This window comes from Ailuropoda melanoleuca, chromosome 14 (assembly GCF_002007445.2).
Source record: "Ailuropoda melanoleuca isolate Jingjing chromosome 14, ASM200744v2, whole genome shotgun sequence".
Taxonomy (NCBI): domain Eukaryota; kingdom Metazoa; phylum Chordata; class Mammalia; order Carnivora; family Ursidae; genus Ailuropoda; species Ailuropoda melanoleuca.
In genome coordinates, this window is record NC_048231.1 from 70,029,656 (window position 1) to 70,057,335 (window position 27,680).

At 38.9% G+C, this 27,680-nt stretch overlaps 1 protein-coding gene and 1 pseudogene across 3 annotated transcripts in view; one reads left to right on the forward strand and one right to left on the reverse strand.

Moving 5' to 3' along the window:
• The window catches only part of RPRD1A (regulation of nuclear pre-mRNA domain containing 1A), a 72,241-nt gene extending 48,155 nt beyond the window's left edge, over positions 1-24,086 (reverse strand). For 2 of the 3 annotated variants that reach the window (XM_011231615.3, XM_002924665.4), the window contains exon 1: positions 23,765-24,085. In XM_011231615.3, coding sequence (XP_011229917.1) covers positions 23,765-23,915 — 151 coding nt within the window. In that variant the 5' untranslated portion in view covers positions 23,916-24,085. Of the gene's footprint in view, positions 1-23,764 lie in introns of all 3 variants that reach the window. The other variant, XM_034642258.1, reaches the window with a different exon arrangement.
• LOC109490472 lies at positions 13,686-14,150 on the forward strand (annotated as a pseudogene).
• Positions 24,087-27,680: the final 3,594 nt, after the last annotated feature.

A 27,680-nucleotide genomic window follows, 5' to 3' on the forward strand; every position in this document is an offset into this window, starting at 1 on the left:
TTCAAAATTTGCTTAGTTATTTACTAAATCAATAGTTTTTGGCCTAGACCTGTTCCTTTAATTATTTGTTCCACTAAATTGGCCTCTGGTTTTAACCTCACTCAGCATAGCTGAAGGGGGGGGGATGTAAAATTACACTGCTCTCAGGAACCTCAACTTCAAATTCAGATTATGAAACACAAACTTTCTTACAGATCTAGCCAATCTTGCTTATTTTCAAAGTACTGAATTAAAAAATTTTTATCTCCTTCTCCATTCTAGATTTCTCACAAGTCAATAACCTATAGATAAATGGGCTAGTGTGAATGGAAAGATGAAAGAAACACAAATATTAGGCAACTAAAACCAATTATCATTTTCCACCTATTAGACTGATCGAGATCAAATCTGACACTAATTAAGTTGGAAAAAGTATGACTAAGATTATCACCTTTATTTCTTTTGAAGATTTTATTTATTCATTTTCCAGAGACAGCAAGTGACCATGCACAGGCTGGGGGAGCAGCAGAGGCAGAGGGAGACGCAGGCTCCCTGCTGAGCAAGGAGCCCGATGAGGGGCTTGATCCCAGGACCCTGGAATCATGACCTGAACGGAAGGCAGACACTTAACCGACTGACCCACCCAGGCGTCCCAGATTATCACCTTTTTTTTTTTTTTTTAAAGATTTTATTTATTTATTCGACAGAGATAGAGACAGCCAGCGAGAGAGGGAACACAAGCAGGGGGGGTGGGAGAGGAAGAAGCAGGCTCACAACGGAGGAGCCTGATGTGGGGCTCGATCTCATAACGCCGGGATCACGCCCTGAGCCAAAGGCAGACGCTTAACCGCTGCGCCACCCAGGTGCCCCCCAGATTATCACCTTTACATACCTTTAGACATTGGTGGTTAATATATTTATTAGTGCAACATCTTAGAAAATTAATTTAGCAATATCCATTAAAAATGTAAATGCACAAATCCCTTGACCCTGCAAATTTCATGTCTAGGAATTTACCCTATGGATATATTATCATAATCGCACAAAAGAATCACTAAGGATACTCATCATAACAAGATATGACTATATGACTATAAATCATAGTATATCCATACAATCCAATACTCTACAGCTGTTCAAAAATGAGACAGAGGGGCACCTAGGTGGCTCAGTCAGTTAAGCATGTGACTTGATTTTGGCTCAGGTCATGATCTTAGGGTCATGGAATCAAACCCCGCGTCGGGCTCTGCACTCAGTGTGGAATCTGCTTGAGATTCTCTCTCCCTCTGCCTCTGCCCCTCCCACTCCTCAAAAAAAAAAAAAAGAGAGAGAAATTTATATACTGATATGGAGAGATATCTCAGACGTGTATCTCAAACATAGTGTTAAGTTACACACATTCACACAGAGAGCAGAAAGACCTACTTTGGGGGAAGATCGAGAAATAATTTGGGGAGGGGGTGTGTATAATGCTAAGTGAAATAAGTCAAGCAGAGAAAGACATATGATTTCTCTCATCTATGGAACATAAGAACTAGGATGATGGGTAGGGGAAGAAAGGGATAAAGAAAGGGGGGGTAATCAGAAAGGGGGAATGAAACATGAGAGACTATGGACTATGAGAAACAAACTGAGGGCCTCAGAGGGGAGGAGGGTGGGGGATTGGGATAGACTGGTGATGGGTAGTAAGGAGGGCACGTATTGCATGGTGCACTGGGTGTTATACGCAACTAATGAAGCATCGAACTTTACATCGGAATCCGGGGATGTACTGTATGGTGACTAACACAATATAATAAAAAATCATTAAAAAAAAAAAAAAAGAATTACCAACAAAGATTTAAGTAATAAAGGGAAAACACATGGGGCACCTGGGTGGCTCGGTGGGTTAAGCGTTTGACTCTTGATTTTGGCTCAGGTCCCGATCTCAGTTATGGGACTAAGCCCCACATCAGGCTCCCGGCTCAGCATAGAGTCCATTTGGGATTCTTTCTCTCCTTCTGCCCCTGCCACGTACTCTCTCTCTAAAATAAATAAATAAATCTTTAAAAAAATAAAATGAGTTATATATTAAATAATCAACCTGGGCCTACATGCCGAAAAGGGTTTCTGGGCAGTGCTCACTTGATGCTCCAATTTGACTTTGTCCTATAGGTACACGATCTCTCTTATTTCAATGTTTGGTGTAAAAAAAAAAAAAAAAAAAACCAAAAAAACCCCCACAAAAACCTCTACCTAGACTTAAGCAAATGGACATCTTCCCCAGTCTAACAGGTCAAAATCAATTCAAGTTCCTGAAATAATTTCAAAAATTTTGATTTTAGTATATGCAACAAATGAATTTTTAAGAAACCACTGTAGAAGACACTGTCAACTGGAAGAGTTCTGGAAGAATACATATCATACAGTTTATTCACATTATACCTCTAGAGTGGGACTGAGACCAAAAGTTTTTTGCTCTTTTAAGAATAGTATTTTTAAAATAATATTGTGGAATTTCCATAGCTACTGTGGAAAACAGTGGGGAGATGCCTCAAAAAATAAAAAATAGAATTACCATATGCTTTAGTAATTCCACTACTGGGTCTTTACCAAAGACAATGAAAGCACTAATTCAAAAAGATATATGCATCCCAAGTTTACTGCAGCATCATTTACAATAGCCAAGATATGGGGGTACCTGGGTTGCTCAGAGGGTGAGCATCCAACTCCTGATTTCAGCTCCGGATTGTGAAACTGAGCCCCGTGTCCATGCTCAGCGGGGAGCCTGCTTGAGATTTTCTCCCTCGCCTTCTACCCCACCCCCCACTCTCTCTCGCACGCTCTAAATAAATAAAGAAATCTTAAAAAAAAATAATTGCCAAGATATGGGAGCAACCCAAGTGTCCACTGACTGATAAAAAAGATAGATATACTGTGGAACATTACTCAGCCATAAAGAAGAAAACAACTGGCCACTTGCAACAACACAGATGGACCTAGCAGGTATAATCCCAAATTAGACAAAGGCAAATACCATATGACTTCACTCATATGGAATTTAAGAAACAAAACAAAGGAAAAAAAGAGAAAAACACAAAATCAGACTCTTAAATACAGAGAACAAACTGGTGATTGCTGGGAAGAGGTGGGTGGAAGGGTAGGTGAAACAGAGGTTTAAAAATATGCTTATGGGGCGCCTGGGTGGCTCAGTTGTTAACCATCTGCCTTCCTTTCAGGTCATGATCCCAGGGTCCTGGGATCGAGCCCCCCATCCGGCTCCCTGCTCAGCAGGAAACCTGCTTCTCCCTCTCCCACTCCCCCTGCTTGTGTTCCCTCTCTTGCTGTGTCTCTCTCTGTCAAATAAATAAAAAATCTTTAAAAATAAATAAATAAAAGTACACTTATAACAATGAGCACTGAGAACTGTATAGAATTGCTGAATCATTATATTGTACACCCTAAACTAATAATACTGTATGCTAACTATACTTGAATTAAAAAAAAAACATATTGACTATTTTCTTATACCTAGGTACTGCTCTGAAAGTTTACTGTGTATCTAATTTAATTTTCAAAACAACCCTACAAGGTAAGTTATTATCTCCATTTACCAATGAAGCAATTACTCAAGTAATAAAATGCATTCAAAGAAATGCATTGAAATCAGTTAGCAATCCCAGGACCCAAACTGTGGTCCCTACACATTTGCCGATAAAAGCAGGAAATGCATTAAGATGAGCGTGGCATAACTTGTCATGATAGAAAGCAAGAAAGCTATTTTAAAATCACTGGGGTTGTATCCAAAAGACAGGAGCAACCCTCTAAGAGGCTGCCACTGGCAAATGACCATCAAAAAGAATGACTATAGGGGCACCTGGGTGGCTTTGTTGGTTAAGGGGCTGCCTTTGGCTCTGGTCATGATCCCCTTGTATTTCTTATAAGACCCCTGGGGCCTTATTTAGAAAGTCTTTTCACAACGCAAGACTAGAAAGAACTATAAATGCATGTTTTCTTTACATGATTCCATAGTTGATTTTTTTCAGTGTTGTATCTTTAACTGGATTAACTGGATTAATTTTACATAAGGCACTGAGTAGAAATCTAATAATCATTCGTTAATATTACAGTCCTTCTCCCATGAATCTAAAGCGTCTAATTTACCAAATGCCTATACAAAATGGGTTTCCTCATAAGTGTCTCCTCTGTTCCTTACATATATATTATTATTCCTGTACTGACATCATACTCTTATAACTTCAATGCCTTTAGAGGCTGTATGGATACCTAAAAGCACAATATCTCCATTACTGTTTTCCCTTCAAAATTGTCAAAATTCATGGGGCACCAGTCAGTTAAGCGTCTGCCTTGGGCTCCGGTCATGATCTCAGGGTCCTGGGATGGAAGCCCATATCAGTCTCTCTGCTCAGCGGGCAGCCTGATTCTCCCTCTCCCTCCGCCTGCCACTCCCCCTGCTTGTTCTCTTTCTGTCAAATAGATAAATGAAAATCTTTTAAAAAACTGTCAAAATTCACAAGACAAAAATTAAAAATTGCCTTGGCTCTTCCTCCACATTTACTTTCCCCAATGACCTCTAGATTTAGCTTTAACTTTCTTGAAAAAGAACAAATTTCTTATAGACTGCCCTGAATTTACAAATTAATTGGGAATAACTGGTGTTTTTGCAATGAATTTTTACTTGGCAATTTAACATAGTACTGTGCTGTTTTAAATTTTACAACAAGTGTGTATTTTAAAGCAATAAAAACAAAGTGTTTAGCATAGGTTTTATTAAAATAAGCTTGTTAAAATACAACATGCAAACCAGAAAGTATCTTATACTATCTAAGACAAGAAAACACTAGTAAAAATACTAGTCTCAGAGTTCCGAATGATGTGTCCCAGTTCCAATACAAAGACCAGTTTGTAGGGAACTTGTGTTTCGAAGAAGATGGAGCAGATGTAGTTTTCCCTATTTCTCCTGCAAAGTACAACTACAAATCCTGGGCTTTAAAAATAAAACAAACATAAGAAGAGAAACAAAGGCAGACACCTAGGGACCTTGGGACCCAAAGAACAGTACAAGGTGAGTTCCTGGAGTTTTCTTTTTGTCTTTATCTTAAATTGGGAGTTGAAAAAGTCAGCAACCCAGAAATCCGAACAGGTGCCAACACAAAAAGTTCCAACACAAACTTTTTCATTCTAGCCAAATGACCAGGAAAAGGGCAGCCTAGAAATACAGAAAACTTTTAGACAATAAGCAATCTACTCCAGCCAAACACCACAGGGAAAAAAATAAAACAAAACAGCACAAAAAACTGTGCCCCACCCACACCCACACTAACAAAGGTTAAATGGGAAGCCACGCTGTGATGTGGAGCTCAACACCTCTCCAGAGTAGTGTCAGAAAAGGCAAAGTTAGTGAGGCCTGGCCTTCCAGGCCCACCCAGCAATAAGAAGGCAGTGCCCCCTGGGATGGTGTCATAGAAGGCCTAGTGGAGAGCCAGGACTTCCACAATGGCCCAGCAGTCCTAAAACCACACATTCCTAATCTCCCACTTTGTGGTGTCAGCCAAACTTCCACTTGCACTCAACAGTTACAAAGAGTACCTCCCTCCCCAATGGGGTAATATCATAGAAATCCAGATAAAACAGTATTAAATAAAGTCCAGATTCTCAAAACATAACACACACATAGAATACAGATCAAGCAAATATCACTCATTATACCAAGAACCAAAGGAATCTCAAAATGAATGAAAAAAAGACAATCAATAGATGCTAATGGTGACAGAGATATTAGACAGAGATATTAGAATTGTGGTGACAGAGACATTAGAATTATCTGACAAAAATTTTAAGGCAGCCGTCATAAGAATGCTTCAACTAGCATACACAAATATACTGAAAATACAACCTATCAAAATTTGTGGAATAAAGCTGAAGCAGGGCTGAGAAACTTTCAGCACTAAATGCATATAAAAGAAAAGATGAACAAGTCCCAAATCAATAATCTAAACTCCCACCTCAAAAACCTACAATAAGAGCAAAAGTAACCCAAGAAAACAGAAAAAGGAAATAATAAAAGCAGAAATTAATGAAACTAAAACAAAAATAGAGGGAAAAAATCAGTTACAGAGTTGTTTTCTCCCCAAGTTTTACTGAGATTTAATTAACATACATCATTATACATCGAGTTTAAGGTGTGCAGCATAATGGCCTGACTTACATATACTTTGAAATGCTTACAGCAATAAGTTTTAACATCCATCATCTCATATACATGCAAAAAAAGTTTTTTCTCCTTATGATGAGAACTCTTAGGATTTACTCTTAACGACTTTCATTTATATAATACAATGAGATAAACTAGTCACCATGTTGTACATTACGGCTCTAGTACTTATTTACCTTGTAACTGGAAGTTGGTACCTTTTGACCCCTTCTTCCAACCCCCCTCCCACCTCTCCCACCTCTGGTAACTACATTTTTGATGTCTTTTTGCTGAGTTTCTGTTTCTAAGGCTTTTTTTTTTTTTTAAGATCTGACATATAAATAAGATCATATAGTACTTGTCTTTCTCTGCCTGACTTATTTCACTTAGCATAATGCCCTCTGGGTCCACCCATGTCATGAATAGCAGCATTTCCTCATTTTTTTATGGCTGAATAATATTTCACTGTGTATATANTGCCACCCAGGCGCCCCTACAATAATTTCTTTATCCATTCATCTGAGGATGAACACAAGTAGTTTCCATGTCCTGGAGATTGTAAATAACACTGATATTAACATGGGGATGCAGATACCTTCTCATGTTAGCATTTTCATTCCTTTGGATATATCCCAGAAGTAGAACTACTGCATCATATAGGAGCTCTATTTTTAATTTTTTTGAGGATCCTCTATACTGTTTTCCATAGTAACTGTACCAGTTTATAACCCAACCAACAGCGCACAAGAGTTCCCTTTCATCCACATCCCCTCCGGCATTTGTTATCGCTTATCTTTTTGAGGATGGCCACTGTGGTTTTGATTTGCATTTTCCTAATGATTAGTAATGTTAAGCATCAAAGAGCTGTTTTTTTGAAAATATGAATAGAACTGACAAACTTCTACCCAGAATGACAAGGGAAAAAAGGGAATACACAAATTTTCGGTATCAGAAATATCACTATAGATATCAAAAGGACAGTAAGGATACTAAGGGTATACAATGAACAACCCTGGACGCGTAAATTTGACATCTTAGGTGAAATGGACTACACTTCCTCAAAAAAACACAAACTACAACAACTCACCCAATGTACAATACAGAAAATCTAAAAAGTCCTATAAGAGTTAAGAAAATTGTATATGTAGGGGCGCCTGGGTGGCACAGCGGTTAAGCGTCTGCCTTCGGCTCAGGGCGTGATCCCGGCGTTGTGGGATCGGGCCCCACATCAGGCTCCTCTGCTATGAGCCTGCTTCTTCCTCTCCCACTCCCCCTGCTTGTGTTCCCTCTCTCACTGGCTGTCTCTATCTCTGTCAAATAAATAAATAAAATCTTTAAAAAAAAAAAAAAATTGTATATGTAATTTTTAAGTTCCCAAAAAAGAAATCTCCAGATCCAGATGGTTTCTGTCAAATAATTCTACCAAATATTTGAAGAATTTTAAAAATTCTACATGACCACTTCCAAGACATAGAGGAACAAACCCCAATTCATCTTATGAAGTCAGTGCTACTCTGATTTCAAAACAAGACACACACACACACACACACACACACACACACACACTGGACCAAAAGTCCTTATGAACACAGATGTAAATATCCTTAACAAAATATTAGCAAACAGAATTCAGCAATATGTAAAAAGAATTCACAATCACAAACAAGTGAGATTTATGGCAGGGATGTATATCTGGCTCAAGATCTGAAAGCTGATCAATAATACAGCATATTAAGAGGCTAAAGAAAAAAATCACATGATCAACTGATGCAAAAAAGGCTTCTCACAAAATTCATCAACATTTTATTTTAAAATCTCTCAAAAACCAGGAATAGAGAGGAACTTCCTCAACTTGATACAGAATCTAAAAATAAAACTACAGCTAACATTCTATCTAATGGCAAAAGACTGACCACCTTCCCAATAATGAAGAAGACAAGGAAGTTCACTCTCATCACTCTTATTCAACACAGTACTTGAAATGCCAGCAAGTTCAATAAGAAAAAAAAAAACACAAAGGTCAAAGATGAAGAAATAAAAGTGCATCCATTTACAGGTAACATGACCATCTTCCCAGAAAACTCCCAAGGAAACCTACCACAAAACTCCTACAACTAATAAGTATGTTTAGCAAGGTCACAGAAATCAAGATAAATACTTAAAAATCACTTGTATTTTAATACATAAGCAATAAGCATGTGGACGGTGAAATTAAAAATAAATACCATTTTAAATTGCTCAAAATAGTTGAAATGCTTAAGTGCAAAAACAACAAAACACATACAGGACTACATAACGTTGATTATAAACATCAAAGAAGATCTAAGGAAATGGAAAAATGTGCCATGTTTACAGACTGAAGGACCCAAAGTAATAAAGATGTCAATTCTCCCTAAACTGATATGCAGCATTAAAGAACCCTTATCAAAATCTCATCAAAATAACTTTTATTAATATAGAGAGATTATTCTAAAGTCTGTATAGAAGAGCAAAGGAACTAGAATAGCTAAAACAATTTTGAATAATATAGAAGGAACCATTTTACTCAATTTCAAGATACATAGTTGCAGTAATCAAGACTATGTATGGTGGGGCGCCTGGGTGGCTCAGTTGGTTAAGCATCTACCTTCGGCTCAGGTCATGATCTCAGGGGAGCATGCTTCTCCCTCTCCTTCTCCCTCTGCTGCTCCCCCTGCTTGTGCTCTCTCACTCTCTCTGTCAAATAAATAAAATCTTAAAAAAAAAAAAAAGACTATGTATGGTATTCATTGCTGGAAGGAAAGACACATGGATCAATAGAATAGAGAACCCAGACACAGAGTCACAAAAGTAAGTCCAGGTCAATTTAAACAAAGGTGTAAAAGCAATTCAGTGAAAGAGATAGCCTTTGAACAAACTGCTGGGGATTCTGAACACCTACATGCAAAAACCAAACCTTGACCTAAATTTCACATCTTATACAAAAATTGACTCAAAACACTATATAAAATTATATAAACATTTTAGAACAAAACACTGGGGAAAAAAATCCAGGGCTAAGCAAGGTTCTTAAATGACATCAAAATCATAATTATGGGCACCCAGGGGGTCAGTCAGTTAACCACTAGACTCTTGATTTCGGCTCAGGTAGTGATCCTGGTGCCGCAGGAGAGAGCCCAGGACTGGACTCTGCACTTAGCAGAGAGTTTGTTTCTCTCCCTCTCCCTCTGAACTCCCATCCCCCTGCTCACGCACATGCACAGTTTCTCTCTCTCTAAAATAAAGAAATCTCTCTCTCTCTTAAAGATTTTATTTATTTATTTGACAGAGAGAGAGACAGCGAGAGAGGGAACACAAGCTGGGGGAGTGGAAGAGGGAGAAGCAGGCTTCCCGCTGAGCAGGGAGCCTGATGTGGGACTCGATCCCAGGACCCTGGGATCATGACCTGCGCCAAAGGCAGATGCTTAACGACTGAGCTACCCAGGTGCCCTAAAATAAAGAAATCTTAAAAAAAAAAAAAAAAAAAGGCATGATTCAAACTAGAAAAACTGGATAAACTGCAGTTAAGTAGGGGGTGTGCTGGGAGTGAAGTGAATATAGCTACGAAAGGGCAACAAGAAAATTCTTTGTGATGATGGAAATGTTCTGTATCTTTTTTTTTTTTTTAAGATTTTATTTATTTATGCGACAGAGAGACAGCCAGCGAGAGAGGGAACACAGCAGGGGGAGTGGGAGAGGAAGAAGCAGGCTCCCAGAAGAGGAGCCCGATGTGGGACTCGATCCCAGAACGCCGGGATCACGCCCTGAGCTGAAGGCAGACGCTTAACGACTGCGCCACCCAGGCGCCCCGGAAATGTTCTCTATCTTGACTATAATAATGTCAGCATCACAACTGTGCTGGGCTTTTTATTCAAAAAAAAATTTTTTTAAATCACAAAAACTAGCTCTGCATGATGTTATGATGGTAGAAAGCTGGCAAAGGCTAATAAACAGGATGTATTACTTCTTACAACTGAAAATTAATCTACAATATCAAAAATATACAGTATTTTTAAAAATTTCACAATACCTCTAGTTTCAGGGCCGAAGAATCACTACACAAACAATGCCCAAAAGAAGGTAATTGGAAGAAACCTCATACAGTATTTACCTACTTATTTAGACATTAATAGCAATTTCATTGATTTCACACCAAAAGGATCTGATAGCTAAAGCTTTAAAAATTAAAACAATTACTATGTTAAATTAGGCAAGATTAGAATTAAATAAAACAAAATTATGTAAAACATTCATGGTCTTTATTAATCTGAGAGCAGTTTTCAAACTCTGCTCTCAGGACCCCTTCATACTCTACAAATTATGGAGAACACCAAAGAAATTTTATTCATATAGCTCATATTTACCAATGCTTATCTTATTAAAAATTAAAACAGAATAACTTTAAAATATGTATTAATTTATTTCAAAGTAGTAATAAAAATTAGATATTAACATAATGTTTAAAAAATGTATTTCCAAAACCTAAAAATGAAGAGTCCTGTTTTACATTTTTGCAAATCTTCAGCTCAACAGAATACAGCTGGATTCTCATATCTGCTCTCTATTAAATAAACCATGATAATGTTCTCTCAGTGGAAGTAATGAAAAAAAGCAGACTTCACCCAGATACAGTGCAAGTATTTTAATAGCTATTACAGATGATTGTGGGTATTTTTTTGAAACTACAACAAAATCTAACAAATTCTAATTTTTAAAAAGATCCTAAATTGTAATATGGAATCTTAAAACATAGCAATCAACTTTAAAAACTGTTATGTTAAAATCCTTGTCTACCATGCTCTTTGGATCTTTTACTCATGCATAATTTTGTAATATCATGCATTGGTCTTCTGAAAAATACTGGTTCACAGTTACACAGACATTCTGACTATTGAAATATTTCACTAGGCAGTATCAAAAGTGTAAATATCATTACTGATTTCACTGGAAAAGTGTTTAAAAGTATTAGGAAGTTGTTAGGCTCAAGGTGATACATTCAAGTTTTCCAAAACTCTATTCACAGATGACATGATTTTACTTGTAGAAAACCCTAAAGATTCCACAAAAAACAAACCTATTTAGCAAAGTTGCAGCATATAAAATCAGCACTCAAAATTCAGTTTCTATAAATTATAATAAACAATGTAAAAAGGAAACCAAAAACAATTCCATTTATAATCAGATAAAAACAATAAAATACTGGGGCGCCTGGGTGGCACAGCGGTTAAGCGTCTGCCTTCAGCTCAGGGCATGATCCCGGTGTTATGGGATCGAGCCCCACATCAGGCTCCTCCGCTATGAGCCTGCTTCTTCCTCTCCCACTCCCCTGCTTGTGTTCCCTCTCTTGCTGGCTGTCTCTATCTTTGTCAAATAAATAAAATAAAATCTTTAAAAAAAAACAATAAAATACTTAGAATTAAATTTAACCAAGGAGGTGTAGACTTGTACACTGAAAACTACAAAACACTGCTGAAGGAAATGAAAGAGGACATACATTCATATAGATCCCATGTCCACAGGTTGCAAGACTTACTATTAATAAGATAGTACCTCTCAAAGTGACCTACAGATTAAATGGAAACCCTATTAAACTCCCCATGGCATTTTTGCAGAAATAAAAAAACCCATCCTAAAACTCATATAAATTCTCAAGTGATATCAAATGGCTAAAAGAATCTTAGAAAAGAAATTAAAGTTGGAAGACTTGTACATCCTGACTGCAAAATTTACTAGAAAGCTACGATTGTTGGAATAGTAGTATTGTACAGGCATAAATACAGGCAAACAGATCAAGGGAACAAAATAGCCCAGAAATAAACCCTTACATACAGAATCATCACTAGTCATTATGGAAATACAAATTAAAACCCCAAGCAAATACTACTCCACATTCATTAGGATTATTTTCAAAAACAAAACCAAACAAAACAACACAAAAAATAATAAATTTTGGCGAGGATGTGCAGAAATTGAAACCATGGTACACTGCAAGTGGGAATGTAAAATGGTGCAGCTGCTGCAGAAAACAGTACAGTGGTTTCTCAAACAATTAAACACAGAATTATTGCATGACCCAGCAATTCCACTTCTGTATACTTACTAAGAAGAAATGAAGAACCTATTCAAACAGATATTTGAACACCCATGTTCATAACAGCATTATACACAATAGCCACAAGGCAGAAGCAACTGTAGTGGCATCAACAGATAAATAAATAAAATGTGGTATATACATAAAATGGAATCTTATTCAGCCTTAGAAAGATAAGAAATTTTGGCATATGCTACAACATGAACGAATCCTGCAGACATACTAAGTTAAATAAGCCAGTCACACACACACACAAAATAAATTATATGGTTTCACTTATATGAAGTACCTACAGTAGTCAAATCCATAGAGTGTAGAAGGGTGGTTGCCAGGGGCCAGGAGAGAAGAGAATGGGGAGTTATTTTTTAATGGGTATGAAGTTTCAGTTTGGGAAAATGAAAAGAGGCCTGGAGATGGATGGCAATCCCAGCTGCAAAACAATGTGAAAGTATGTAATGCCACTGAACTGCACATTTTAAAAATGATTAAAATGGTAAATTTATATTACGTATAGCTTACCACAATAAAGACCAAGAAAAAAGGTTAAAATGTTAAATTTTATGTTATGTATACTTTTTTTTAAAAAAGATTTTTATTTATTTATTTATTTATTTGACAGAGAGAGACAGCGAGAGAGGGTACACAAGCAAGGGAAGTGTGAGAGGGAGAAGCAGGCTTCCCGCCGAGCAGGGAGCCAGATACAGGGCTCAATCCCAGGACCCTGGGATCATGCCCTGAGCCGAAGGCAGATGCTTAACGGCTGAGTCACCCAGGCGCCCCTATGTCACATATACCTTACCACGATAAAGAAAGGTGCACCGTACACACACACACACACATACACACACACAGAGATGAGCACTCAAGGGTCAAGATATAATAAAATCAGTAATGTGAACTACTTTGATCAGCAGTCAGGAATGTGATATATTTTTAGCTATGAATGTGGTGTGAAAAACACAACTGAACCTTAGTACAGAGTGGTCCCTATGCCTTAATTAATATTTAGGTACTAACCAGTTTTCACTCACATCGGCTTTTACACTATCACAGCACATGTCAACAGTTAAAGGGGGGAAAATGTCTTAGAAGTATTGTGAAAATAATTTTTACCTTGTGGACTCATACACCCCCTAAAAGAATCTTGGTGATTCACCAGCCACATTTTAAGAACACTACTCTAAGAATTGACAAATATAGGAAAAATAGAACAATATGACAGACTGAGAAAGCTAGACATTTTCCAAGTCTTTCTCAATAAGGGAAGTGTTCAGAATTGGAATTCATTATTTGCCTTAAGATGTCAGAAGTTCCTAAATCAGGCACCACCTTTAAAAGAAAGAGCAAAACATTCTGCAATACTCCTTCCAGCTCTAAAAGTCTCAGATGCGCCCTTTTACGAAGATGGCGCCGAAGGCTAGGAAGGAAGCCCCTGCCCCTCCCAAAGCTGAAGCCAAACAAAGCAAAGCCTTTGAAGGCCAAGAACACGGTGCTGAAAGGCGTCCACAGTCATAAAAAAAAGATCCGCACATCACCTACATTCTAAGGACCAAGACACTGTGTCTTCGAAGGCAGCCCAAATATCCCGAAAGAGCACGCCAGGAGAAACAAGATTGATCACTATGCCATCATCAAGATCCCCCTGACCACTGAGTCAGCCATGAAGAAAATAGAAGACAACAACACACTTGTGTTCTTTGTGAATGTCGAGGCCAACAAGCACCAGATCAAACAGGCTGCGAAGAAGCCCTACGATATTGACGTGGCCAAAGTCAACACCTTGATCAGGCCTGATGGACAGAAGAAGGCATATGTTTGGCTCCTGACTATGATGCTTCGGATGTTGCCAACAAAATTGGGATCATCTAAACTGAGTCCAGCTGGCTAAATCTAAACATAATTTTTTTCACAATAAAAAAAATAAAATAAATAAAAGTCTCAGATGTCACACACTTTCCAACAGTCATTCAATAACTCATTCAAGACATATTTACCTTGTGATAGATTCTGAGTCAACAAAGGAATAGGCTCAGTCCTCCAGTAAAAAGAAACTCAACACAGAACCATTAAAATATTGGACGATAACTGCTATAACAATAGCAACAGAAAGTACTTGGGAGGTGACACCACAGAGTATGTCAGAGTTAGGAGACTCAAGCAAATTTAAAGATAAGACCAATGATATGGAGTCTGGGGAGCAGAAAGAAAATGAATAAAAGAAAAGTGAACAGAACCTAAGGTTTCTGTGGCACATCACCAATACAACAAACATAAACATTATAGGAATCCCAGAAGAGAGGAGGGTGCATAAAGAATATCTGAAGAAACAATGGCCAAAAATGCCCCCAAATCTAGGAAAGACACGAATCTACAAATCTAAGCATCTCAATGAACTCTATGGAGGATAAACTCAAAGAGATCCACACTGAGACACATTATAAAGAAACTTCCAGTAGACAAAAGAATTTTGAAAGCAGCAATAAATGACCCAGTCATGTACAAAGGAAGCTCAATAAGATGGACAGCCAACTTGTGATCAGAGACCAAAAGGAAGTGGGATGCCATATTCAAAAAAAAAAAAAATGCTGAAAGAAATCTGGCAAAACTATCCTTCAATACGAAAGAAATTGAGACATTTTAAGCTAAACAAAAGCTGAGGGAGTTTGTCACTAGTAGACCTGTCCTACAAGAAATCCTAAAGGGACTCCTGCAGGCTGAAATGAAAGGACATTAGATAATAACTAGAAGCCACAGAAAGATAAAAACCAGTATTAACTTATATTTTGATTTGTAACTCTTTGTTTCCTTTGTTCAAAAGACAAATGCATAGGGGCGCCTGGGTGGCACAGCAGTTAAGCGTCTGCCTTCGGCTCAGGGCGTGATCCTGGCGTTATGGGATCGAGCCCCACATCAGGCTCCTCCGCTATGAGCCTGCTTCTTCCTCTCCCACTCCCCCTGCTTTTGTTCCCTCTCTCGCTGGCTGTCTCTATCTCTGTCAAATAAATAAATAAATAAATAAATAAATAAATAAATAAATAAATAAATAAAATCTTTAAAATTCTCTAACAGTAACTTACTTGGATTAAACCCACAAAAAATATAGTTGATTTACTAACTAAATTGTAGTAAATCTAGATAAAGCTGCTATATTACTCAGGGTTCTCTAGGAAAACATAATCAATAAAATGTGTGTGTAGATACATATAAAGAGATTATAATATTAAGAGGAAGTGGCTCATGAGATCATGGAGGCTGACAAGTCCCGAGATCTACAGGCAGCAAGCTGGAGACGCCTGAGAGCTGACAGTACAGTTGCAGTCTGAAAACCCACTCAAGACCCAGGAAGAATCCATGTTTCAATTTGAGTTCAAAGGCAGGAAAAGAAGCCAGTCAGGCAGGAAGAGTTTCTTCTTACAGGAGGGTCAGCTTTTTTGTTCTATTCAGGCCTTCAGTTGACTGTGGCCGACTCACATTAAAGGAGGGCATCTGCTTTACTCATTCTACAGATTCAAATGTTAAATCTCCAGAAATTACTTCAAGACATACTTTTTGACCAAATATCTAGCCGCCTCAGGGACCAGCCAGGCTGACACATAAAATAAGCCAGCACAAGTGTGGTTCAAGACAGTAATTCATGATACTCTCCTAAGAAAACTGAATTTTTTCATCAGCAAAACATGGTCCTTGACTACCCAAACAAATTTCATTTGTTTAAAAAAAAAAAAAAACAAAACAAAACCTTTAAGGGGCGCCTGGGCGGCTCAGTCATTAAGTGTCTGCCTTTGGCTCAGGGCATGATCCCAGCATTCTGGGATCGAGCCCCGCATCAGGCTCCACCACTGGGAGCCTGCTTCTCCCTCTCCCACTCCCCCTGCTTGTGTTCCCTCTCTCGTTGGCTGTCTCTCTGTCAAATAACTAAATAAAATCTTAAAAAAAAAAAAAACCTTTAAAAGAGAATACAGTACACATTATAATTTGTGCAAATACTAAAAAACAAAGACAATTTGCTGAATAGGTAAGAATTTTAAAGCCATGTTCTTGAGGCAGAATGACATTCCATGAGCTGGACCAAAGTGTGCCATCACAAAAATCAACCAAAGTAAGCTGTTGTCTCAATTAACAAAAATATGTATTTTTTTTCAGTTTTAAGTCTTTCTGCTTAAAGCTTAATCCTTTGACACTTCCTTCTATTAGCCTACACTAGAATTAATTAAAATACCTTTAGCACAGTTATGTTAAAGTTGTGTGTGCATATCACCATGGTCTTTACCGACCTTTATAAAATTATCAAGAAGTGATAACAGAACAAGTTTGAGAACAACTTATTTTAAAAATTACAATAAATACATTTAGAGTAAGACTGCCTGGTTCTCAGCCTAAGATGATTTGCCATTAAAAAGATGAGAATTTTCTTTAAGCTAATGTATAAACTGAAGTGTAACTCCAAAAATACCAAAATGTTTTTTTCCCCTGTAAATAACAAGTTGATTCTAGACTTTATTTGGAAAAACAAAACAAGAATACACAGGAAAACTGGGGGGAAGAAAAAGACCAATTTGCAGGGGGCAGGGTAGGAAGGACTTGGGTAGGAAGATATGAAAACATAGCAAAGAGTGTCATAGTGGTTCGTGAACAGACACACCAATGAAACAGAATGACAGTCTAGAAATATACCAAATACAGATAAAAACTTAATTTAAGATAAAAGACATTTCAAATATATGGGGATAAAAATGAACCTAAAAAAATGGTGTGATACACTAATGCCTATCCTGGTCTCTATGCCAGCTGAAACCACTAAGAAAAAAACTAGAATACTTAGTAAAATGAATTAATATTTATAAATTTTAAGATTAAAAAACAGATCCAGCTTAAATGTTCATCAATAAAGTAATGGTTATGTAAATTTTGGTGCACCCATAAAACAGAATACATGCAGTAATTTTTCTAAAAAGATTTATTTTTTTATTTGAGAGATGTGGTGGAGAACCCTCAAACAGACTCCCTGCTGAGTGTGGAGTGGACACAAGGCTCATGCCAGGACCCTGAGATTATGACCTGAGACACAATCAAATATCATACTATGTTAAATCTAGAAGCACACCTTTATTTTTATTAGAAATTTAAGGGTAAGGTGCCTGGTCAGTCGGTTTAGCGTCTGCCTTCAACTCAGGTTATCCCAGAGTCCTGGGATTGAGTTCGCATAGGGCTCCCTGCTCTGTGGGGAGCCTGCTTCTCCCTCTCCCTCCCTCTCTCTCTCTGTCTCTCATGAATAAATAAATAAAATCTGTTTAAAAAAAAAGAAATTTAAGGATAATTTGCCTAAAATTTTGCACCAGCAAAAATATCAAATGAATAAATTCTTTAAAAAGCTTATGTAGTAGGAAAGAACCTAAAAAAAATTACAAGACAAAGGAAAATTTCATAAATTAAGTTCACACTGAGTAGGACAGGAATTAATATTTTGGAGGGACCATGTCTGCTTAAGGCAAAGCAATGTCTGCTTTGGGGAATGCAATATATCATAGACTCTGATCTAACTACCAATTTACAGGAAATGGTCTAGTTCTCAGTATATGGCTTATGGATCCCTGGGGTTTCTCCAGACGTTTTCACAGAGTCCATGAAGTCAGAACTATTTTCACAATAACACCAAGACACTATTTGCCCTTTTCATTCTAGTTCTCTCACACGTGTAGAGTGGTATATTCCATGTCATGCGATACATAATACAGCAAGACTAAATGCAAAGGCAAACATGAGAATCCAGCTGGCTTCAAGTAAGACAGATATGAAGATTTGCAAAAATGTAAGTCACTCCTTTCCCTAATATTTTTAGGAAATAGTTACCATTCATTATGTTAGCTTACATTAACATGAAATCAATTTAGCATTGTAGTTTTAAAGTAAGCAATTATTAAGTAAATATTTTAATTGTTTTCATTTTCGGGCACCTGAGTGGCTCAGTCCATTAAGTATCTGCCTTCAGCTCAGGTCATGACCCCAGGGTCCTGGGATGGAGCCCCACATCTGGCTACCTGCTCAGCAGGGACCATGCTTTTCCCTCTCCCCTTACCCCTCCCCCTGCTTGCGCTTGCTTTCTCATGCACACACTCTCTCTCTCAAATAAATTCTTTTTTTTTTTTTAAGATTTTATTTATTTATTTGACAGAGATAGAGACAGCCAGCGAGAGAGGGAACACAAGCAGGGGGCGTGGGAGAGGAAGAAGCAGGCTCACAGCGGAGGAGCCTGATGTGGGGCTCGCCCATAACGCCAGGATCACGCCCTGAGCCGAAGGCAGACGCTTAACTGCTGTGCCACCCAGGCGCCCCTCAAATAAATTCTTAAAAATAAATAAATAAATAAATGTTTTCATTTCTAATGTAACTGTAACTAGATATTAAAACCCACATAAACGAAAGATCAGAGGTCCTTAATTTTTTTTAAAGATTTTATTTAGGGGCGCCTGGGTGGTTCAGTTGGTTAAACATCTGCCTTCAGCTCAGGTCATGATCCCAGGTTCCTGGGATCGAGCCCCACATCGGGCTCCCTGCTCAGCTCCTTGCTCAGCAGAGAGCCTGCTTCTCCCTCTTCCTCTGCTGCTTCCCCGCTTGTACACGCTGTCAAATAAGTAAAATCTTTTAAAAAAAATAAAGATTTTATTTATTTTTAGAGAGAGAGAGAGAGAGTGAGCAGGAATAAGAGGGAGAGAGAAGCTGAAGAAGACTCGGCGCTGAGCACAGAGTCTGATGTGGGGTTCTATCCCATAACAGCAAGATCACGATCTCAGCCAAAACCACGAGTCAGATGCTCAACCAAATGAGCCCAATTCTGCTGTGTTTCTGTGTAGAAAAGAGCCCAAATATCAGTGTTGTTTTGTAAATTCTGGTATGTTCATGGTCATGATTTCCATAGCAATGAATGCAATATATAATTTAATTAGTGATATATGTTAATAGTTTTATAATTCAGCCCCAACCTTGAGTCAGAGATTAAAATAACTGTGTTCAAAAGACAGTAGGTAAGAAAGTCAAGAAACAGCCACTGAATAAGAGAAAACATTTGCAAGTCATGGATGTGATAAGGGACTCCTATCCAGAATACATAAAGAACACTTACAACTCAATTAATAAAAAGACAACCCAATATGAAAATGGGTAAGGATCAGGGTGCCTGGGTGGCTCAGTAGGTTAAGTGTCCAACTCTTGATCTCAGCTCAGGTCTTGATCTCAGGTTGGTGAGTTCAAGCTCCACACTGGGCTCCAGGCTGAGTGTGGGGCCTACTTTAAGAAAGGGGGGCGAGGGGGATCTGAACAAACATTTCTCCCAAGACAACATACAAATGGCCAATAAGCACATGAAAATATGCTCAACGTCCTTAGTCAAAAGGGAAATGCAAATGAAAATCACAATCATACGCCAATTTACACCCAATAGGGGGCTATAATCAAAAAGACAGATAACACAAGTGTTGGCAGAGATGTAGAAAAATTGGATCCTCATACACTGCTGGTAGGAATGAATGATACAGTCACTGTGGAAAAGAGTCTGGCAGTTCTTCAAAAGGTTATACATAGAGTTCCTATATGACCTAGCAATTCTGCCCATAGGTATACTTCCAAAAAAAATATGAAAACATAGCCACACAAAAACTTGTACGCAAATGTCCATAACACCATTATCCATAATAGCAAAATGTAGAAACAACCCAAATGTCTATCAACTGATGAATAAAACTATTCATAAAATGGATTATTATTTGGCCATAAAAAAGAATGAAGTACTGGGGCTCCTGGGTTGAGCAGTTGGTTAAGCGTCAGATTCCTGGTCTTGGCTCAGGTTGTGATCTCAAGGTCATGAGACCAGGCCCCGCATCGGGCTCCATGCTCCGCTCAGCATCTGCTTAAGACTGTCTGTCTCTCTCTCTCCCTCCGCCCCTCCCACCCACCCTCTACAATAAATAAATCTTAGAAAGAAAAAAAAGGGGAATAAGATACTGATAAATGCTACAACGTGAATGAGCCTGGAAAACATCATGCTAACCAAAGAAGTCAATCACAAAAGAGTGCTACTGCATGCTTCCATTTAATGAAGTGCTAAGAATAGGCAAATCTATAGAGACAAAGTAAATTAATGGTTGCCTAGGGCTGGGGAAGGTGGAAGGGGTTGGGGGATGATGGTTAAAAGGCAGTTTCTTTTTGGTGATGAAAACATTCTAAAATTGATTGTGCTGGCAGACTCACAACTAGATGATACACTAAAAACCACTGAACAGTATACTTTAAATGAGTGAATTGTGTGATATGTTAATTATATCTCAATAAATCTGTTGCAGGGCGCCTAGGTGGCTCAGTCAGTTAAGCATCTGCCTTTGGTTCAGGTCATGATTCCAGGTCCCACGCTGCTGGGATTGAGGCCCCTGCTTAGCGGGAGTTTGCTTCTCCCCTACCCCTCCACCCTGCTCCTGATCTTCCTCTCTCTCTCTCTCAAATAAAATCTTAAAAAAAAAATTTTTTTTAAGAGATGTTACAAAACAACAAAATCCTCACTTATGTTTATGTTTTTGGTTACACTCTATTGCATTTCTCAGGGAAATTACAGCTACTTTAGTCTTCATAAAGGCCTTGGGGTATATTCCTCTAAACAGAAATTCTCTTTTTCTTGTCCCCACTCCAGAAATTCTCTTTCTTTAAAGGAGACAAAAATAAGGAAGGTAGAACAAGAAAGGAAATCTTCAAAACTGAATGATTACCATGTGTGACATTATCATTTTACCTATTCTTTCTTATATTCTGAACAGTAATTTTTCCTAGTAGTGTCACATTTTTGTCTTCTTTAAACATTTCAAGAAACTAAAGAATGCCAAACTTAATATAAAATGTTCAAATGATTTTACTCATTTACTTCTTTATTTCAAGTTTGATCAATTTGTTTTATAAACACTTATTTTGTAGAGATAATGTGAGGATTCACGAAATCACAATAAGATGGCTAAAACAATGCCTGATACTCAGTAAATTATTTTCATTATCATTATGCTACAGGCAATACAGGATCCCAGCCGAGGAGCAGAACTGCAGAGGTGAGGGTGCGGGAACACAAAGACTGTGTCCTACGAAGGTACAGTCGTGTCAAGGAAAGGAAACTTTTGGCAGATAATCCAAGACCAAACAAAACTGCAGCAGCCGCAGCAGCAGCATGACCATCACCACCACTACTACCACCATCACGTCATCACCCAATACCACTCTCCTCCTAAAGCATCTATTTATATGCGTTTAATTTTTTCTAATTATGAAGCATTTTAATGTATGTAAATGCCTCCAAACCCAGTAAATAGCACATCTTATCATTTTCCCACGTGTATCAAATTTTTCAAAAAATATATGAAATATAAGATAATACAGATCCATTTTCACTTCCTCTCTCCCTTATGGTAACCACTATATTGCAATATGATGTTAATCATCACTATGCATGTTTTAACTGTAACTACAGGTATCCGTGAACAAAACAGACTATTGTTTTTACATGTTTTCAAACTTTACCAAAAGGCATTTTGGTCTGCACCTTGCTTTCTTGGCCCATCATTTTGCTTGTTTGTTGTTTTCTAATTCAGTCATGTTGTTTCACGACAACTGCTGGTCAGTATTATATTCTATGAATATTACAATATATTTGTCCATACTCTCAACTAATGAGATGTTTAAGCGGTTTCTAATTTTGTTACTAAGAAGCTGCAATAAATATAATTTCTTGAGCACAGGTACTAGTTTCTAGGATACATTCCTAGAAGGAGAACTGCTAGGTCAAACACTATGTACCTTCAATTTCATTAGAGGTCACTAAGTTGATCTTTTTACACTCGCAACCAGCAGTCTATGAGAGTTCCTGTTTCTCCTCATCCTCACTGATTCTTGATATTGTCGTACTTTTTTACTTTTGCAAACTGAAGGGTATAAAGTGATACATCATTGGTTTATTTTTTCCTGATTAAGTATCATTTATTGGCCTTTCAGGTTTCCTCTCATGTGAAATGCCTTTACCAGTATTGCTATTTTTCTATTGATTTGTGGTAGTTCTTAAAATAGTCTGGGTACCAATCCTTTATTGATTATGTGTGTTTCTAAAATCCCCTCCCCCCAAAAGTACAAGCCTTTTGCTTATTTTGAAATCTACTAAAGTATAGGAGCAAAGACAATTACTGCCTTTTCAAAGTTCACTTTTATAACTAGGTTTCTCAAACCTTTCTGACCACTCACAGGAGATGGATTCCTCCTTGAGCGCCAACACACATACACTTATATATGAACTGAGAAACAAGGCTCTAAGTCAATTTCTCATAAGAGATTAACCACAAGCAAATACACAAGGACAGTTCTTCATTCCCTATAGCCAATGACACATTTTAGCTCTCATATTAACACATCATACAGATGTCACATGGGTCAGTAAACAAGCATCTATTTTGATTAATAACAGTTGTTAAAACCCCTAACTAATAAATAACCATCATATTGATACACCAGGATGTCTGAAACAATAACAAGGAGTGCCCATTCTCTCTACCCAATGAATTAAGAATTAAGGTGCAAACCCAGACCCTAACCAAATGATTTTTTTTTAAATTTTTAGTCACACTGACATACAATCTGTCCTTACAGATAAAGCTTCTCTACAGAGGTGAAATGATTCTGAATATTTTAGTGAGAGCACATACTGCTCATAAAAGTTAACTTCATTTACAGGAGCACTAATGTTTTGCAAAACAAGCACGCTGCCCTAGAAGTATATAATCACAGAGCAAGAAAGGACTTTATATCACTCAATCTAACACCTTCATTTTGAGGTGAGGCAACTGCAATCCAGACATTAATAAATTCGCCGAATCCTAGTCCTCTAAAATCTACAAATTCAGGGTTCTTCCACTGCATCATGCATGGATGCAATTTTAGATTCCCCAATTCCAAAACTGATTCCAGTATTAATTTTACAAGATTGAGTTGATGTGTTATAGAAATGATGGCATTAACTCCCATCCCCATACCAATCTTTTTTCCTTTCCACTTCCCTTTTCCACCCCTATCCTCCATTATGATCTACAGAATGAAAAAACAAAACAAAACAAAAAAACCCCAAACCTGACTACCAGAATTTCAGGCCCTAATCAGGGACAGGGTCCTGAGCCCTTGACTACTGCCTCTGTGTTAAATCAGAGGGTTGTGTGTGGGGTTTTTTTGGTTTTGTTGTTGTTTTTAATCCTTCATTCCCTATGCAATAATACCTACTACAAGCGCAGATGCTGCGGGAAGAGCGGTGCATGCCGTTCCTCCTAGCCCGCGGACTACCGACGCCAGGGAGCCGGGGGCGCCGAGTAGGGCGGTGCCGAGCAGCACGGAGCTGGGGTCGCTGGGGGGATGGAGTTAGCAGGGAGGGGGGCCCGGCGGCACCAGGGAACAGGCCGGGTGGCGGACCGACTCACCTTTACGCAGCTCCCGCTCCCACACGGTGACGATGGGCCGCGAGTGTTTGCGGTGGTGGATGAGCCACAGGGACAAGGTCTGCACGCTCTGCTGCGAGTTGCTCAACTCCGACAGCTTCTTCTCCAGCGCCGCCTCAGAGAAGGCTGACATCCCTCCAACACCGCGTTCACGCCGTCCCACGCGGTGGGGCGGAGGGGAGGAGAGTTTAGCCGCCCGCGCCGCGGCCTCGCCCCCTCACCCCACCCTTCCCCACGCCTTCACCACAGCTGCCGCCACATCCAAGGCCGGCTGCAAACCAGCAAGATGGCGTCTGGCCGGCAGTGACGTCAGGGCCCACCCACGCCCCGCCCTCGGAAGAGGCGAGGCCAGGCGGCGGGACCTCTTAGCGAAAGGGCGGGGCCAAAACTGGTGCAAGGGAGGCACATGGGGGCGTGCCGCCGGGGTTTTAGCCAGGGGAGGGGTTGGGTTTGCCCAGCCTGACCCCTTCTAGGATAAAACTCTCTGCTGAAAAAGGAGTGATTAAAACTCTCTACATCGACGTTGTAAATCGGTACAGCCAATTTGGAAGACTATTTGACGTGACATATTACATTTTAAAATTGCACCTTCCCTGTGACCCTGCAATTTGGCTAATTGCCATCAGTGCTAGGGAAATAGCAGCACGTTTGCAAAAGGAGCTGTACGCTAGCTGTTCGGTCTGGCTCACTAACCCTAAAGACTTGGGACATTCACAGAAGGTAAATGGCTAGATTAATTGTGATACTGCATATTATAGAATACATGTAGTAGTTTAAAAGATTAATAAATCCAGTGGTGGATTGGAGGATTATTTTAAGTTTCAGAGTGAAAAATACAGTATAACATTTGTTTTATAGAAGTCTAGATTGTGGGGCACTTGGGTGGCTCAGTTGTTGAGCCTCAGACTCTTAATTTTGGCTCAGGTCGTGATCTCAGGATTGTGGGTTTGAGCCCCCCCCACTCCCACCCCCGCTGGGCTCCCTGCTCACCGAGGAGTCTGCTTGGGATTCTCTCTCTCTCTCTCTGCCTCTCCCCCTGCTCATGCTCGCTCTAAATAAATAAAATAAATAAATAAATAAATAAACAAACAAATAAATAAATAAATAAATAAATAAAATCTTTAAAAAATAAAAGTGTAGGGGCGCCTGGGTGGCACAGCGGTTAAGCATCTGCCTTCGGCTCAGAGCATGATCCCGGCGTTATGGGATCCCACATCAGGCTCCTCCGCTATGAGCCTGCTTCTTCCTCTCCCACTCCCCCTGCTTGTGTTCCCTCTCTCGCTGGCTGTCTCTATCTCNTCTCTGTCAAATAAATAAATAAAATCTTTTAAAAAAATTAAAAAAATAATAAAAGTGTATATTGTATATGAATTCATAAGTATGTAAATGCATGGCAAGAAATCTGGAAGAATACCCACTACATCAATAGTGGTATCAAAGACCGGATCAGAATTGGAGCCCTTAGGGGCACCCGGGTGGCGCAGTTGTTAAGCGTCTGTCTTCGCTCAGGGTGTGATCCTGGCGTTCCGGGATCAAGTCCCACGTCGGGCTCCTCCTCTGGGAGCCTGCTTCATCCTCTCCCACTCCCCCGCTGTGTTCCCTCTCTCGCTGGCTGTCTCTCTGTCACATAAATAAATAAAATCTTAAAAAAAAAAAAAAGAATTGGAGCCCTTAAACTGTGTTTATATTGTTTTTATTTTTTACAAGAATGGGTTCATGTATTTCTTATATAATTAAAAATTAATTTCAGAGATCTCATAATTAATCCAGCATTTTGGGGCTCCTGGGTCAGTTGGTTAAGCATCTGCCTTCAGCTCAGGTCATGGGTCCTGAGATTGAGTCCCACGTTGGGCTCCCTGCTCAGTAGGGAGTCTGCTTCTCCCTCTCCCTCTGCCCTCCCTACTGTTCATGAGCTCTCGAGGGTGCCCTCTCTCTCTCTCAAATAAATAAAATCTTTTAAAAAAATTATCTAAGGGCATATGCAGTTACAACCAATATTTTGAAAACACAGCAATAAGTAACAATGTCAATAAATATAGATTTAACCACTTCTTGTGGAAAGTCATGTTACACACATGTAGAGAATACTGTATAAGTCCATAGCAGGAGCAGCCAAATCAGACTAAGGACTAAAACAAACAGAAGAGTTAATGCTTTGCCTGAGTCACTGAGAGCAAAATCTAGCTGGGGAGAGAATATTTAAACTTTATAATTATAAATAACACGATGAGTAGTGTAAGTGCTAAATAAGGCATTCAAATCAGTAAATGATTACAGGAAGGAACTTTTTACATACATTGAACTGGTTGGGAAAGAAAAGAAGGTGGAATTTACGGTGGTCTTTAAATTTCAGGTAGAATTGAGGTAGAGAAGAAGGGAGTGTGAAGAATTGGAATCAAGTGAAAACATAATTTGGGAGATGTTTTGTAGCAATTCTGGTGGCTGCAGTGTTCATGTAAGGGAGCAGTGTTGAAGATACAATGAGGTCTCAGAAGACAGGTAAGTTACTAAGTTCAGGCTAAAAGCTAGACTAAACAGATTGGAAAAACAAAAGGATGTACAACAGGGACAGAAGTGTGAAAAGACAGAAATAGATATTGGAGTGAGAGGAAGAGAGAGGAGAGTTATCTCACCTCTTGAGATATCCTCTGAACCTTGTAGTAACATTAAAAATGGGAATGATAGGGGCGCCTGGGTGGCATAGTCGTTAAGCGTCTGCCTTCGGCTCAGGGTGTGATCCCAGCGTTCTGGGATTGAGCCCCACATCAGGCTCCTCCGCTGGAAGCCTGCTTCTTCCTCTCCCACGCCCCCTGTTTGTATTCCCTCTCGCTGGCTGTCTCTCCCTGTCAAATAAATAAATAAAATCTTAAATAAAATAAAAATGGGAATGATAAACTATAATTATAATCAAACAAAAAACACATCTGATGCCAACTTGGTGCAAAGTTCTTGAATAGTACTTCTCAAAAGATAAGAATTCCTGTGGTTTTTTACTTATCTTTCTTGAAGTTTACATTAATATTTGGAATGTGACAGTATCTTTCTGCTTTCTTTGTGAACTCATAGTACTATGACAAAATGCATGGATTTGTCATACATAAGTCATTTGTCACATGTCAAAATGCTGAATTTTTTTAAAAAGATTATTTATGTATTTGTGAGAGAGCGCGAGCAGGGGGTGGGGGAGGGGCAGAGGGGGAAGCAGCCTCCCCAGCAAGCAGGGAGCCCAACCTGGGACTTAGTCCCAGGACCCTGAGATCATGACCTGAGCTGAAGGCAAATGCTTAACCAACTGAGCCACCCAGGCACTCCTGCCCTTAGATAATTATGACTTATTTTCATAATATCCTCTGACTACTTCTTGATTTTGTCTTTCCAAATACAGACCTGAAATTCAGAATAATATATTTTTTTCATAAACTATCTTTGGCTTTCCTAGAATAGCCACTGAGTAACAAAGAGATGTGCTCCTTCAACTTAAAAAAAGAAGCCTACTGCAAGAAGAGACTATAGTCTAATGTTGCTTATGAATATGGATCCAAAAATCCTGAACAAAAGACTAGCAAACCCAATCCAGCATCCTATTAAGAGGATTATGCATGACCAAGTGGGATTTATCTCAAGAATGCAAGGGTGGTTCAAATACAAAATTCAATCAATATCGTACACCATATTAATACAATGAAAGAAAATACTCATGATCATTTCAATTGATGAAAAAAAAATCCAGCACCCTTTCATGTTAAAAAAAAAAACCCTTATCAAAATAGGAATAAAAGGAAACTTTCTGAACATAATAAGTGTATGGGAGGACACCTGGGTGGCTCAGTAGGTTAAGCATCCGTCTTCAGCTCAGGTCAGATCCCAGGGTCCTGGGATCAAGACTTGCATTGGGTTC